This window comes from Phallusia mammillata, chromosome 6 (assembly GCF_965637545.1).
Source record: "Phallusia mammillata chromosome 6, kaPhaMamm4.hap1.1, whole genome shotgun sequence".
NCBI lineage: Eukaryota > Metazoa > Chordata > Ascidiacea > Phlebobranchia > Ascidiidae > Phallusia > Phallusia mammillata.
The window spans coordinates 12,712,962-12,729,013 of NC_137257.1; the positions used below are offsets into that span (position 1 = coordinate 12,712,962).

At 36.5% G+C, this 16,052-nt stretch overlaps 1 protein-coding gene across 3 annotated transcripts in view; it reads right to left on the reverse strand.

Annotated features, from left to right (window-relative positions):
• Positions 1-1,346: 1,346 nt before the first annotated feature.
• Positions 1,347-16,052, reverse strand: part of LOC145232223 (lon protease homolog 2, peroxisomal-like) — a 29,142-nt gene continuing 14,436 nt past the window's right edge. For 2 of the 3 annotated variants that reach the window (XM_080096769.1, XM_080096768.1), the window contains exons 7-16: positions 10,667-10,728; positions 9,924-10,045; positions 9,550-9,776; positions 8,983-9,120; positions 7,394-7,578; positions 7,111-7,329; positions 5,994-6,057; positions 5,686-5,934; positions 4,191-4,369; positions 1,347-1,748 (exon numbers count right to left, since the gene is read on the reverse strand). In XM_080096769.1, the coding sequence (XP_079952895.1) occupies positions 1,515-1,748; positions 4,191-4,369; positions 5,686-5,934; positions 5,994-6,057; positions 7,111-7,329; positions 7,394-7,578; positions 8,983-9,120; positions 9,550-9,776; positions 9,924-10,045; positions 10,667-10,728 (1,679 nt within the window). In that variant the 3' untranslated portion in view covers positions 1,347-1,514. Of the gene's footprint in view, positions 1,749-4,190; positions 4,370-5,243; positions 5,357-5,685; positions 5,935-5,993; positions 6,058-7,110; positions 7,330-7,393; positions 7,579-8,982; positions 9,121-9,549; positions 9,777-9,923; positions 10,046-10,666; positions 10,729-16,052 lie in introns of those variants that run through there. The other variant, XM_080096770.1, reaches the window with a different exon arrangement.

The following is a 16,052-nucleotide window of genomic DNA, read 5'->3' on the forward strand; positions in this document are numbered from 1 at the left end:
GACTTTTTTGCATGCATTTCAGTTTCATAAAAAAAAAGAATAAATAGGGATTTAAGTGGAAGGCTTTTAAGTGTAAATTTATTTTGGACTCTTGCTAAACGAAAACGCAGACGTGTAGGCTACAGCTCAATCAAGATTTCCCTTTTAATTCATTGAGTTACACACATGTAGCCCAATGTAATTTTTTGAAACACGGCTCTTTGCCGTTAAAATCATGTGCTGAACCTCCTCCGCACTACAAAGTTTATTCAATTTTGTGACTTTTCTTTAGACCATAGTATTCCCCGTTCACTCATTTTAGGCACGCAAACGTACACTTCAGTTAACAAAAATAGACGGCACTTATTATAAACCAACGCACAAACCGCTGCATTCGGTTTCGCGCCTTGCTTCGTTCAGACACGGGTTTCGAACCTTGCATCGTTCAGACACGGGGTTTCACGACCACGTTTAGGCGCGAAACCACCTCTTGTCGTACCAGGTTTCGGTAGGTGACGTTTCGTTCACACTACCAAAAAGTTTCATTCCTAGTGGCGAAAACCTACCGCGGTGCCCGAGTGTGAACGCAGCCTAAGTTTACCTTTTAAGTAAACAGGGTGCATGGGTTCGTCACAATAACTTTAAAGGGTTCACCAACCCAAATAAGGTTTAAGAGCACTGCTCTAGCGCATGCAGTAAAATATGAATTTTTGGTTTTGAAAAACTCCTTTGAACAAATTGACGTTCTTTTCCACACTGTTTAATGGGTGTCAATTAACGTGTTTCATTAAAGTTGACCCTACTCTAAGAAAGGGACGTTGATGGGAAATGTTCACTGTAATGAAGCGGTGTCCGTTTTTAAGGTAAAAACGTCGCGATGAACCATTCAAATAAATAAACTATCTAAATTCTAAACCTTTAACCTTTCCTTGCAAAAGTTTTTGGGAATTGTCTTGACTCGAACCGCTAATGACTTGACTCGACTTGAGACTCAAACCTCATTTGACTTGACTTGAGACTCGACTGATAGGACTCGTTACCAAACCCTGCCACTAGATGCCATGGAAAAAAACGAAACCGAAATTCTGGAAACAAAGTTTTCAAACGCACTGAAAGACATGGGCGAAAACATATTCCCCAGGACTCGACGACTTTCCAGCAGATTTCTATTTTCGGTTTAGGAAAAACCTTTTTACGGACGCGTGGAGTTATTCGATATCAATTGGCAACTTACCACTTTGCCTCCAAATCAGTAAATAACCGAATACGAGTGGTTTGAAACCATGTAATCTCTCCTAAAACACACTGGTAGATCGTAACTCGAGGGTTGGGAAATGTGGCGAGCAGTAATTGTTGTAGTGTTTACATTCAGAGAGATCATTTAAAATTATATTGGCATAAGCATTCAAAAAACATCTATTGCAATTGAATCGTCGCGCAAAACACAATTAAAAACAAGGTTAGCAGAAACCGTAACACCATGATGTAACAAGTAGGTCAAACTCCTGTTCAAATTATAACAAACGACATAAATTTTACAATTTGCTAGAGTTGTTCATTAATGCTTCACATTGAATAGGAATTCTAACTTCATCGAGAAATGCATTTTCTAAGACTTCTTCTATACTTCCAACATATTGAATGTCCATTGCTTCACAAACATCATGTGGTAGCTCAGTGATAACGTCCCTTCGATTTTGTGCCGGTAATAACACTTTATTTATCCCTGCCCTGTGAGCGGCGAGTACCTTTTCTTTTATTCCGCCAACCTACAAAACAAAATTATAGATTCGTGACAGTGGGCTTGTGTATGGGACATTTGTGATTTAGGCAGATATAAGCTATTTGTATGTGTGCCAGACAAAATAATATGACTCTTTAGAAACAGACACATTGCATTTTTCTATTTGTTTTATTTGTAAAGCTTGTTAGTAAAGTTTGTTTTTTACATTTTCATCCTCCAAAGATGCATGTTAGAAATAAAGAGTGTTGTTTCTGAACGTAATTGTGTTATTCCGGTGAGATTACTTTGCTTAACATTTGCCGCCTGCTACAGTGTGGTATGTTTAAATTTGTTGCTATATTTACAGACGTTCTGCTGACACTGGTCCCAATAGTTTTGGTGATCGTAAACGTCTCTGTTTAATGAATGTTGCCGTTACTAAATTAGAAACATTGTCGGGAAAGCCGCCTTTTTATTCTTGTGCTCGCCGTGTTGTGGTACTGTCGAGCGCCACTATCTGACCATATTTCACAAATAGAAGAAAAATCTACTAACACCATACCTCACGGCAGGCCCACATTTAGCTTTTTTCGATAGGTGGCGCAAAGAGCATTTTACCCGTTTAAAACGAAATATCTCTCAAGAAGCTCACGGTTGGGGCTATTAGGATCGGGGTAAGGTATTAGCGTTCAAAATTCAAAAAAACTAGAAGAAGGACTTAGTTTCTATTGCAAAATTTTCCAAAACTTGCATCCTATCCCTAACCCTCTTCAGCTGCAAAATAAGTATTTCAGCTCCTGCGCCACTTAACCAGCTAAATAGGCGTTTGCCGCGAGGCGTGGTGTCAGTAGCTCTACCTGTACCATATAAAAGAGTTCGTTAATTAACTCTTGGTGCAATTGAGTTTGAGCGCAAGGAAAAACGCGCTAAAGACCATTTTAGGAAAACTAGCGATCGCCCCTGCAGTGCTGTCAGGAGGCGCATAGAATCACGCCTTCGTATAATGAAGACAGCGCAACAAATGGTCTTGTTTCAACAATTATACATTAACGCAGTGCTTTTCAACTTTTTTGAGAACACTTCGCACTTTTTTTTGCAAAACTTTCATCCGCACAAACCAACCGAAAAGGTTTACACAAAAAGAAAATGAAGAGATTTAACATTTTTTTTATTCAAATGCCCAACAAGTAGGCTACCGGTTTATCAATGACTTGGTTGTTGTTGGCAATTTCAGACCAGTTAGGCACAACTTCTTACTCCAAAGCTCCCCGCATTAGGTCATGAAGAAGACAACCACTTTTCCTCGTTTTGATGTAAACTAGTGCACTAAAGCCGTTTCGGCAAAACAAGTTGTGGGGTTTTGTACAAGAACTTCTGGTGCTTGGATGGTCAGGTCTTTATAAGAACTATCCAGAATTTGTTTTCCGCGATTAAAAAATGCTTGCTGGCAGAAATCGTTTTTGAGAGTATGACCTAAAGGTCCCGGAGGCTTCTGTTCACCGAAGGGGTTTGAAACCCACACGTTTGTTTTAATGCTTCTGTCTGATGGCTAGGAAAATTAGCTTCAAAACTATCAACAGAGTCGCCACCTACATGATACGCTACTCCAACTTGTGTTCCGTTTTATTTCCATTTCCATGTAGACATGAAGGTCTTTAGCATCTTCAATCTTTTAAGACTATCACTGCAGATTTCTTCTTTCAAAATTTGAATTTTTCGCTTGATTCAAGTAATTTTTGAGGTCACTTCAAATATATCAATTTCCTTTCCTTGTATACTGGAGTTGAACTCATTAAGTATACCGAATATGTCAACAAGACAAGCTAGCCGGGCAAGCCAGAATAAGTCTTGAATCAAATGTCGCAGGCTCAGACATTTTCTTGTCTGTCTGCCTTTTGATTACGTAATAATAATAGTGCGCAAATATTAAATCACTGGTGGCTGGTGTGAAACAAAATTATAAAAGCTACGATTAGCGATGCGTCGTAAGTCCAACAAGTTTTTACAAATGCGTCGCAACGATTAAAGTTAGAATGCCACTGTACCTAATATCCTATTAAGTTTATTTGAATTATTCCCTGTCAAAAAAAGTAAAAAAAATACACAATTATCATCCCCACTCATCCGCACTACAATTTTTTTCATCCGCCCAAGTGCGTACCATCCCACAGGTTAAAAAGCACTGCATTAACGTATTCTTATGCCGTTAAACCCATTGTCTTTCACTGAGTTGGAGCAATGTCGCTCAAACTTCTTGGAAAATTTTGCCCGCATTGGCCACTGTTTAAAAGCTTACCCACTAAAGGCAACATGTTCATTGCACCACAGAAATTTTTCATAAGTGGGGACTTGAAGCAAACAAAACAAATTAAAAAGTTTTACACTATGGGGCTGTCAAGTCAAACAGGTAAGGGAGCCAAAAATAGCCAGAGTCGCATTAACTCTCCAATAGTCATTGCAAGTTAGAATAAAAAACAAACAATCATACTGGTAAAACTCGTCCTTGTAGTGTGATTTCTCCGGTCATGGCAATGTCAGACCTCACTAACTTTCCTGACAGTAATGATACCAATGCTGTAGCTATGGTAATTCCAGCCGAGGGTCCATCCTTACCAACAGCTCCCGCAGGAAAATGAAGGTGTATGTCACTGTTTGATAATTTGGGGCCTACAACAGCAGTCAAGCTGTTAGGTTGGTCTTGATAAATTGTGGTTAAATAACAAAAGAGTATTGTATTTAAACTACAATAGAAAAAATTTAAAGGTCAATAAAAAGCAGTATGGGATAAATAGTGCAATGTGTTTGTTATTGCTTTGTTCCCTAAACCATAAATTTACTCCATCTAACTACATTTTTTAGACGTAATCATCCTTTAAACATGCAACTTATGAACAGAATGTATGTCCCAGACAATACAAATATTTCAAAAAAATATTCACAACTAAAAAAAATAAACGCAATGGAAATCATAAACGCCAGGCCTATTAAAGGAGTTATACCGAATAAGCCGGTCACCAAGCATTCACCACCATATGGTAAGGCGTAGCCTAGAAAAATCTAGCTTGCGGTGGGAATCGAACCCACGACAGTGGTCTTTCCGGAAATCGCGCTCTACCAACTGAGCTACGCAGGCTCAGAGAAGATTGAATCGCAAGTGCCGTGGCCTGTCTTATATGCTGCACATGTCAGCTTTGTAGTAGGGAATCGCCAGTTCGACTGGTAATCAGTTAAGACACAGATAAATAGCTGGGATCAGCCCTGAAGCTAAAACGTCGATGCAGACCAGCGACCACGGAACATTCATACAGAAATCATAGTACGTCAGGCCTATTGAAGTTTCCCTACTACGAAGCTGACATGTGCAGCATACGAAGCAGGCAACGGTGCTTGTGATTCGACTTTCGGCGGATTCTCCACTGAGCCTGTGTAGCTCATTTGGTAGAGCGTGGGTCCCAGAAAGACTCCTGTCGCGGGTTCAAATCTCACCGCTGGCAAGATCTTTCTAACCCAAACCTTGCCAAATGGTGGTGATGCTTGGTGACCGGCTGATTCGGTATAACGCCTTAAATAGGCCTGGCGTACAATGATTTCCATATGGGTGTGCCGTGATCGCTGGTCTGCATCGAAGCATCAGGGCCGATCCCAGCTATTCATCTATGTCATAAAAATCAAACGTTAAATAGGATAGTTTTTTATCTTATTTAATTGTTTGTAATTTATTCACCTAAGAAGCGTTTGAGCTAAGGTAAATTCGCTTGGTTAGAGGACTCCTGACACATTTGCACTAAAACAATAACTTAGTCGGAAAATAGTGGAGGCCACAATTTGTGGATCATGACCAACGACTCTGCATATTATAAATGTGACGGGAGCTCTGTTGGTATAATTACATCAAGCCCCCTCCCCCCCCATTGAAAATGAAACCATGTCAATCTTCTGCTATAGCTTGCCTACCAGGGATAGGATTACTCAACAATTCACACCTTTTAAGTCTGTTTTTTTCACGTTGCTTCTAACCCAACTAACAGCCAGCTGAGCAGATTCCTTCATCACATCACCAAGTTGGCCAGTTAATATAATTTTGCCGATGCTTGATTCATCCATTTGCCCACGATCCATGCAGCTTGCTTCAACATACATCAGTTCACCTCCTGTTTTGGTCCATGCCAAACCTGCCGCTACTCCAGGCTTACTCAAAATCAACAGATCTGTTCTGTCAAATTTTTGTGGTCCTGCTTGCACAAAACTCTTGTAAATGCCTGGAGTATCTCCACATTTATTTGCAACATACCCAGAATCGTTGGTAAGTCATCAACTCCAATGTCAACAAGTGGTGCTTGACTGTTGCTGGTTGCCTTAAAAAAACATAAAAGTTGAAATTGTTATTGTTTGTAAAATAAGCATGTAAGGCAAGTAAAACAAAGACAAATTATATATGTAATAAACTTAACATTCATAAATGTCAATCACTGGGTTCAAATTCCCCAGGGGTCGGCAACTCCTGGCACGCGTGCCAAGATTGGCACGTGAGGTGGTTTTTCATAGGACGCCAACCAATTTGCGTGTTTATATTTAAACTGTCAAAATGCTTGTTTTTGGATTTCATAATGCCATTCTCTTGAAATTCAGCTTTACATGCACAAAACTCTGCTTAAGAGTTGTAAACGATTCTGAAATTGGAGCCCGAACCCGAGCGTTTTTGAGAAGCCCGTTTAGGACGGAAAGTTTGATAGGTAGGTATGCATACATTGAAGCTTTAGAAAAAAACAAAGATAACAAGAACAATAGACAATTAGTCGTGAACAAGGCGTTTTAGGGCTGTTTGACATTATAGTTTAGGTCCAGCAACTAGCTACTTAGCTTGTTAATTTATTTAAAAAATACCGACAAATAGTGAGAAGTCAGGCCCAAAGCAAGCCCATTTTTTTTAGGAAACCTAAGCCTCAACCCGGCCTGAAAAGCCCGGCCCAACTTACAACTCTGCTCTGCTTTCTTTTTATTATTGATATCAGCTGGCATGGACCATTAGTATGTACAAAAAAATGTTGGCATGCGAAGTCATTGCCAAATGGATATAACAAATTGGCATGCGTCGCCTCAAACGTTGCTGACCCCTAAAATACCCCCTTGGGCTTGACCAACTCTTGCAACATCTTTTAAATCACAAAACCTACATTTGAAGAAACATTGTGATGCAGTAAGTCATAATATAAACTTTGTAACTGATCTATTGTATCAAAACGTTTTAGCAGAGGTAAATATTAAATAAAAGTATTATAATGAATAAAATTGGTAATCTAGAGAGTTTTTTGCTGCATTCAAATATTAAATCTACGCTATCATAGCGAGTTAAAATCTAATTATCTTGCCATATAATTTAGGGTAAGTAAACCTGTTGGCTGTTTTACCTGCACTGCAACAGCTCTGCATATTGATGCCAATTTTCTATCCAGTTCACGTACTCCCGCTTCTCGAGTATACATTTTCACAACTTTTTTAATTGCTTCTTCACTAATGTCCGGTTTTGCTCCATTATTAATGTTGTGCAAACCATGCACATCCAGCTGCTTGGGCCAAAGATGTTTTTTGCAAATTGTAATTTTTTCTTCTTCAGTGTAACCTGGTACCTGTACAGGATATTTTTATCAGTAAGACATCCAATCATTTTTAACAAGTTTTCTCATTGGTCACCTCTAAAATTTCCATGCGATCGAGCAGTGCACTGGGAATTGTAGAAGTAATGTTTGCAGTGGCAATAAACAAAATGTTTGACAAATCAAATGGAACATTTAAATAATGATCCACGAAAGAATGATTTTGTTCAGCATCCAAAACTTCTAGCAATGCTGCACCAGGATCTCCTTGGAGCCCTTTACCTTTGAACATGATTTTTAAGCATGTTACCATAAATTTAAACGATAAACAAAACACCTAAACAATGCAAATATTGTGCTAAAATTTATACCTTGATAGGACAGATTTTTTCAACGTAATAAAGTTGATTCTAACTGTGCCACAGAGTTTCTCAAAATAAGTTAAATTGACAAACTAAAAAGGCAGCTTTCCTATACATTGCTAATTTATATAATCTGCATCCTATTTAATGATGTTATACATTAACCATTTAACTTACTAAAATGACTGTTTTTGCAAGCAAAAACAAATGGGCCACCACACTTGTGTAAACGCAAATGAGTAACAGTATTAATATGGTTTAGGTATTTATCAAGTTCAAAGGACAAATTAGAACAAAGCATGAACCAAAACATCGAAAGATGTGTCCAGATTTTTTACATTATTATAGTGTCATATATATTTGCATTGGAATTGTTGTCTGAGGTTTGTTTTAAAAATAATAACGTCTAGAAAACTTAGGTAGTATTACAGACACCGACACATTTAAAAGCCAAGTTGCAGCAGATGTATAACAAATTGTTTTTAACCTTGCTTATGTGTTAACCTGCAGTAGCCAATCTGAATTGCCTTTCGACATGTATTTTAACAAAAAGTTTTGCTGAAATTATACATGACCATTGTTTCTCGCATCAATATCATATTAAAACACAAAACTCCAAACATGCTGTGACAAATGTATGACAAGTTGACAATAATAAAATAACTGTAGTGGACACAGCTTAGGGGGAAGTTTTAATCAAAAAGTATAACAGGAAGTTAAAAATTGTTGTGCCTTGTTTTTTTCCTGCTTTTATATTGTAACAAATTATTAATGAGATTTCTGTGTGGTATGGAATTTAAAAAGGTTTATTTAGTTCATGTATTTTAATTGAAGTTCAACCTGCCACTTACATTTTTTCAATGGTCTAAACACTTTTTTGGCCCAACATTGTTTATGTTGCACCTTTTTCAGGTTAACAACGCAACAGTTTTTGTCAAATAACTTTCCTTCAAAATTTTAAAATCTTCATATAATTAGGAAAAGAAATACATAAGTATGTCTGATTTGTTGCATTCCATTTTCATGTTGTTGTATAAGGTTTGTGTAATGACAAAGATGTACTCAAAGAAAAAAAAGGTTTTGGGAGTTTTCGGGTTAAAATTGACTCAACTGGGGTTAGACTTTAGAAGGACAAAGTTCAAAAAACTAACTAACATTTGTACAATTTTAAATAGAGTGCTTAAAACAAGAAATGGTTTAGTAGTGAAACATTGCCTTATTATAAAATAAAGTATTGTCCTTCTCTATACTAAAATAGTTCTTGCTACAAAGCAAGGACAAGGCACCTAATTAGTGAAAAACAACAGCACAACATTGGCCTTACCCAGTTTATCAACTTCATCCAATAAAAACACTGGGTTGTTTGCACCGACACTTTTTAAACCTGATATTATGCGACCTGGCATACTTCCAATATATGTTCTGCGATGTCCTCGGATGTCAGACTGATCACAAACTCCACCTGCAATGATAAATTATTCATTGCAAAATTGCACAATAAAAATTTAATTTTAATTAAACATTACATGGTTACTTCGTAATTTGTGGATGTATAAAAGTGGTTCTCACATTTTTCAAACATGTGGCGTATTAACTAATTGAATTCTTATTACATGGCACACTTGGTAGGTCAACAATATAAAAGTTGTTGAAAAAAAGTTAATGCAACTACTTTATTGTAGTGATTGAAATAGCTAACTTTTGAAAAAAGAAAATAAATAAAAACCTAATCATGCATGTTCGCATTTCGTCATTAAATTCTAAAACACCAGATACTGTTTTCATTTAGTAGCTATAGCATTCAGTTTAAAAACACTGTTTTCTAACAATCAGCAAAAAGTTGGTTCAAATTCAATATACCTGAAAGCAACAGAAATTTATAGTTATTTACCTAAAGAAATACGGTGAAATTTTCTCCCCAATGTTTTGGCAATTGATCGACCTATACTAGTTTTTCCAACTCCAGGTGGACCAACAAAACATAAAATAAGACCTCCTATGTTGGCTCCGCGATGCTTTAACTTCTGCACTGCCAAATACTCCAAAACTCTCTTCTTTAATATTTCCATTGAATGATGATCTTTATCTAAATCTTCCTTAGCTTTTTGAAGGTCCAATCTAAAATCATCCAAGGATTGAAAGATATCAAATAAAAAAGAAATAAATAAACATGAAAGTACATTTTTAGGTTTAATTGAAATTTTTGACAGCAACAAAAATATTATGAACATTTTTGAGCAAAACAATGAAAAATGAGACACTGACGTATCAGTTGTTGAAATGCACCATGGCAAATCTGTTAAAAGCTCTAAATAGTTCAGTAGTACAGAATGTTCTGGCAAAGCACTTGGCATCTTCTTCAGTCTTTGTAATTCCCGCATTGCCACCTGCATTTAAAGGATATGCACTAGAACCGTGGGTGTGCAACCTGGTTTACTACTACCATATGGGTCAAGAGCACTATAGAGGAGCATGTTACCCATATGGTAGTAGTAAATGTTGGGTAAATATAGTTTCAATCAATTAATAGCTCAGGACTTGGCGTCCCCTCGCTTTGATGGACACAAGATTCGTCCTTCGGATCGCAACCCTCTCAAGTGTAAGAAGACCCAAGTTGCAATCCGAACCAGGAGATTCTTAGCACCCCCTTTTTGCCCGGGGCTGAGGGCCAAACTAGTTTCATGATGGACTATATTAACATATTTCTAATTGCAAAATAGTAGCAGCCTAAGAGAGGGTGAATAATATAATGTTTGGAATGAAGGGTTTAGAAGTCAACAAAATATTTTAAAGCAAATAAAACTGTTTCATGCAGAAATTTTAATTGTGTTGTATGTTAACAGGAATCGAAAATACTTTAGGTCTTCACAGTACCCATAAAATAACTTATTCCAAAAAATGATGAAAAATGGAAATTCACAAGTATAAAAATATGCCGCAGACAGCAGTTAGTGCTTTTACATGCAACTAAACAGAATTGACAGTCTTGAAAACAATTAAGATTTTACCTTTGAAACATTAGGTGGTAATCCAACAGACTTTAATTTTTTCTCCAAACACTCCAAACCATCTGAAAAGTTTCAGCACAATATTGTAATTGAAATTTGTTGCCAAGGCAAGTAACAGCTTAGAGTTCAACAATACCGTTTTCCCAATTTATATATGACCTAAGTATTGATTCTCGAATTTATTTGTGAAAAATTACTGAAGCTATGTTATGACGAAAAATCAATCTTAACTGTGTTTGCAATACAAGATGTGACCTCTTGTCATGCAACGGCTAAACAAATAAAACAATGCTAAACAACGACCATATTTTTGTGGCTTTCAGAGATGACAAGTTCATTCTTTACCTTTATGTTGATCAACAACATTTTGTCCGACATATACATTGAAAATACTGTCTCATAAAATTTCTGTTCGTGTGTCCAGTGCATCAAACGGCCTCAATTGTAAACCAGTGAAACACTCCCTTCTAACTTCTATCTGACTGACTGAGTGTTCACGGTACACTTTACACATATTATAGACTGTAAAGGTAACCATTTGGCTGGTTGAGCCAAAATTTTAATTTCTAACAGGTAACTCACTAAAAACAACTGTTTAAAATTTCAGCACAATAGGGCTTGTATTTCTGGCCTAAAGGAATGGAAAAGCTAAAACCTTTTGAGGCCAGTGGGTAAACTGCTGGGTCATTCGGGGTTAAACTTCAGGAGAATCAAATCTAGATCAACTAGAAAGTGGCTTTCTAATATACTTCCTTAATATATATATACAGTATTCTATATCATATTTACCAATTTACTATACACATAATTTTATCTACACATATGATTGTTTTTGCAAGCAAAAACGAATGGGTCCCCACATGCATGTTTGTCTGGATTTATGGTAACTAAATGTTCCGGTTATGTTAAGATTCTAAAAAAATTGTACTTTTTGCTATTTTTTGCCATTGCATATCAACTACTCAAGAAAGCTTGTGTAGAAAATGCATAAATCGACTACATCTTATCGCATCGCAGGTCATAAACAACAATTTTTTATGTCTGAGTGAAAACAAAGCGCGAAACAAAAAAAGGTTGTCTGCAATTTAATGTTTTCGTTTCCGTCGGCGTAATCACTATGTCCATTGTAAACATGACGTGAAACAAAAATGAAGCTATCGCTGTTTGTATTACCCTACTCTGTGCATTGAGCTGTAAATCAGTGAATCACTCCCCTGGGACCAGAGTGATATAGTGTTAAACTCCATCAGAAGATTTAGTAAATGTTTTAACACATATTTGGGGGTGTAGGCCTACGGATAACCACTTGATAGATTTGGCTGATATTTTAAATAACAAATGAGTAACCCAATGTTAAACAATTCAGCACATTAGGGCTTGAATTTCTGGCCTAAAACTAAAACTGATTATTTAGGGGTTTTAGTGGTGAATCCAATAAAAAGTTGGAAATTATTTAGAATACCTTACATTGCACCAACCAACACCACATGAAACTCCTAGATCATGTACTTTACTCAGTAAAACCGATTTTTTTTCAAAAAAGGTTTTAACGTTTCAGGGGCCTGTGGGTGAACCGCTGGGTCATTTGGGTCAAACTTCTGGAGGATGAAATCCAGGATAATAACTAGAAGAGTGGCTTTCTGATATACTTCCATTTTATATATTCTATCCAATATTTACCAATTTACTATACACATTTGATCTACACATATTATTGTTTTTGTAAACAAAAACTAATGGGTCCCCACACGCGTGTTTGTGTGGATTTATGGTAAACTAATGTTGCGGTGATTTTTAGATTCTTAAGGACAAATTTTTATAAAGCATTAACCCAACAATAAAAAAATGTTCGTCTTCTTTTTGCACTATTATTGTCATATAATTAAAAACGATACAAATACTTCAATTTAATCTCTTGCTTCGACCCAGATATTGTCGTCCAAGGTCGGGTTTCAAACAAATTTTCCTACAAAGCCTTAATAGTTATATTACAGACACTATAAATTAAATAGCCATTTGCTGCACAAGTATACATAATAAATTGTTTTTTACTTAACTTTGTTTCGCAAAACGACTACCATTGAGCTTTAGTAACCTCTCACTGACCTTTAGTCACCTCTTTTGACGCGTTTTCAATAGCAAGCAGACTTAGTGTAAAACAATACCAGTTTGCCTAATTTATATTTGAGTATTGATTTGTCAAAAATAATGAAGCTACGTTGTGACGAAAATTCGATCTTAACTGAGTTTGTAATACCTACAAGTTGACCTTTAGTGACCTGTGGTCATACGGCGGCCAAGCTGACAACGAGAATTTAAAGACCATTTATCACGGCTATAAAAAGAAATTATGTTTATTTTATGACATGGCATTGCTGCGCAAAAACAGATGATTTCTAATCACTGAAAAGACTGTCTCTTAAAACGTCTGTCCGGACGTCAAGCTGATCCCTCCCGCTCTGCACTAAACCGTTTTAATCGTAAACCAGTGAATGACTCCCTTGGGACTTCTGTCTGACTGACAGTGTGCACAAACTATGGGTTGTGAAAGTCATTATTTGGCCGATTAAGGCAAAATTTTGAATACTAAACGAGTAAACTACTGCAAACAATTTATTGAAATTTCAGCACATTAGGGCTTGTCATTCTGGACTAAAATCAAAAAAGATTATTTCGGGATTTAAGGGGTGACAATTATTTCGGGGTTAAAGGGGTAAAAATGAGTAAATCTAATAAAAAAAACTAGAAGGGTGGCTTTTTGATATACTTCCATTTTATATATTCTATACGATATTTACCAATTTACTACACACATCATTTGATCTACACATATGATTGTTTTTGTAAACAAAAACTAATGGGTCCCCACACGCATGTCTGTGCGGATTTACAGCAAACAAATGTTGCGGTGATTTTTAGATTCTTAAGGAAAAAAAACACAGCTGATTTCTAATCACCGAAAAGACTGTCTCTTAAAACGTCTGTCCGGACGTCAAGCTGATCCCTCCCGCTCTGCACAAAACCGTTTTAATCGTTAACCAGTGAATGACTCCCTTGGGACTTCTGTCTGACTGACAGTGTACACGAACTATGGGCTGTGAAAGTCATTATTTGGCCGATTAAGGCAAATTTTTGAATACGAAACGAGCAAACCACTGCAAACAAATGTTTCAAATTTCAGCACATTAGGGCTTGTATTTCTGGCCTAAAACCAAAAAAGATTATTTCGGGATTTAAGGGGTGACGATTATTTCGGGGTTAAAGGAGTAAAAATGGGTAAATCCAATAAAAAATTAGAAAATTATTTAGAATACTTTACATTGCACCAACCAACAAAGTATGAAACTCTTAGATCATGTACTTTAGTCAGTACAGCCGTTTTAAAAATTTTACGTTTTGGGGGCTTGTGGGTGAACCGCTGGGTCATTCGGGGTCAAACTTTAAGAGTATCAGGTTTAAAACGATAGCTAACATCTGTGTAAATTTGAATAAATTAAAAGCATTCTTTCTTGACCAAACACGTTTGACAAACCAGCGTTTGACAGAAACGAATATTTCGGGGTTTAAGGGGTAAAAATGGGTAAATCCTGGTAAAAGTTAGAATATTTTTTAGAAAACCTCACATTGCACCAACCAACAGAGCACATAACTCCTAGATGATGTACTTTAGTCAGAACAGCCGTTTTAAAATTTTTACATTTTACGGCCTGCGGGTAACCCGCTGGGTCATTCGGAGTCAAACTTCAGGAGGATCAAATTTGGATTAATATGTAACATCTGTCCATCTGTCAGGGAAGTGGACCCATAACTAGAAGAGTGGCTTTCTGATATACTTTCATTTTATATATTCTATACGATATTTACCAATTTACTATACACATCATTTGATCTACACATACGATTGTTTTTGTAAACAAAAACCAATGGGTCCCCACATGCGTGTTTGTGCGGATTTATGGTAAACAAATGTTGCGGTGATTTTTAGATTCTTAAGGACAAATTTTTACAAAGCATTAACCCAACAATAAAAAAAATATTGTTCGTATTCTTTTTGCACTATTATTGTCATATAATTACAAAAACATTAAAAAAAAATGTAACAAATACTTTAATTTATTCTCTTGCTTTAACCCAGATATTGTCGTCCAAGGTCAAGTTTTAAACACATTTTTTTCTAGAAAGCTGTACGACTGTTTGACCTTTTGACATCGTTTTTAATAGCACGCAGTCCTTAGTGTTCAACAACACCGTTTAGCCTAATTTATACATGCCTTGAGTATTGATTCCTAAATTGATTGTAAAAAAAAACTCTACGTTATGATGAAAGAAAGTTCTGAACTGTTTTAGTAATACCTACTAGTTACCCGTTGTCATGCAGCGGCCAACCTGACAACGAGCATTTAAAAAACATTTATCTTGCAAAAAAGTCAAGTTTCATTTTTCATCTTTATGTTGATTAACAAAGTTTTGATTGACATATACGAAACCGAAGCACGCTTATCAGGTTTAAATCACGTCATAGGTGTGAAATATTTGCCAAAACTGAAAATGTGACGGATAACTTAATAAAACGAAATATAATTGCTGTGCAAAAACGGCTGATTTCTAATCACCGAAATGACATCTCGTAAAACGTCTGTCCGACGTCAAGCTGAGCCCTCCTGCTATCGTAAAAACCAGTGAGTTACTCTCTTGGGACTTCTGCCTACAGTGTCTTTCTTGACCAAACACGCGTTAGACACATTTATGTTTCAGGGGCCTGTGGGTGAACCGCTGGGTCATTCGGGGTCAAACTACTGGAGGATCAAGTTTGGTTTAATAACTAACATATATCCAAATTTGATTAAATTTGAAGCATTCTTTGTTTACCACACGAGCAATAAAAACCAGTGTTAAAAATTTTACGTTTCGGGGGCCTGTGGGTGAACTGCTGGGTAATTCGGGGTCAAACTTCTGGAGAATCAAGTTTGGATTAATAACTAACATATGTCCAAATTTGAATAAATTTGAAGCACTCTTTCTTTACCACATGAGCAATAAAAACCAGCCTTAAAAATTTTACGTTTCGGGGGCCTGTGGGTGAACCGCTGGGTTATTCGGGGTCAAACTTCTGGAGGATCAAGTTTGGATTAATAACTAACATATGTCCAAATTTCAGGGAAGGGGACCCATAATAACTAACAGTTTTGAATAAATTTGAAGCAGTTTTTCTTTACCGAATGCATGGGAAAACAGCGTTAGACAGAAAAAAGAGTACAGACAAAAACAACACGAGTCCCTTTTAGGAAAGGAGACCTATGACACGTAACATATGTTTGTTTGCCTTAAGACTATTACACCATATAGGTTTTTGTTTGAAGTTCATTGGCTTTATGAAATACATTTT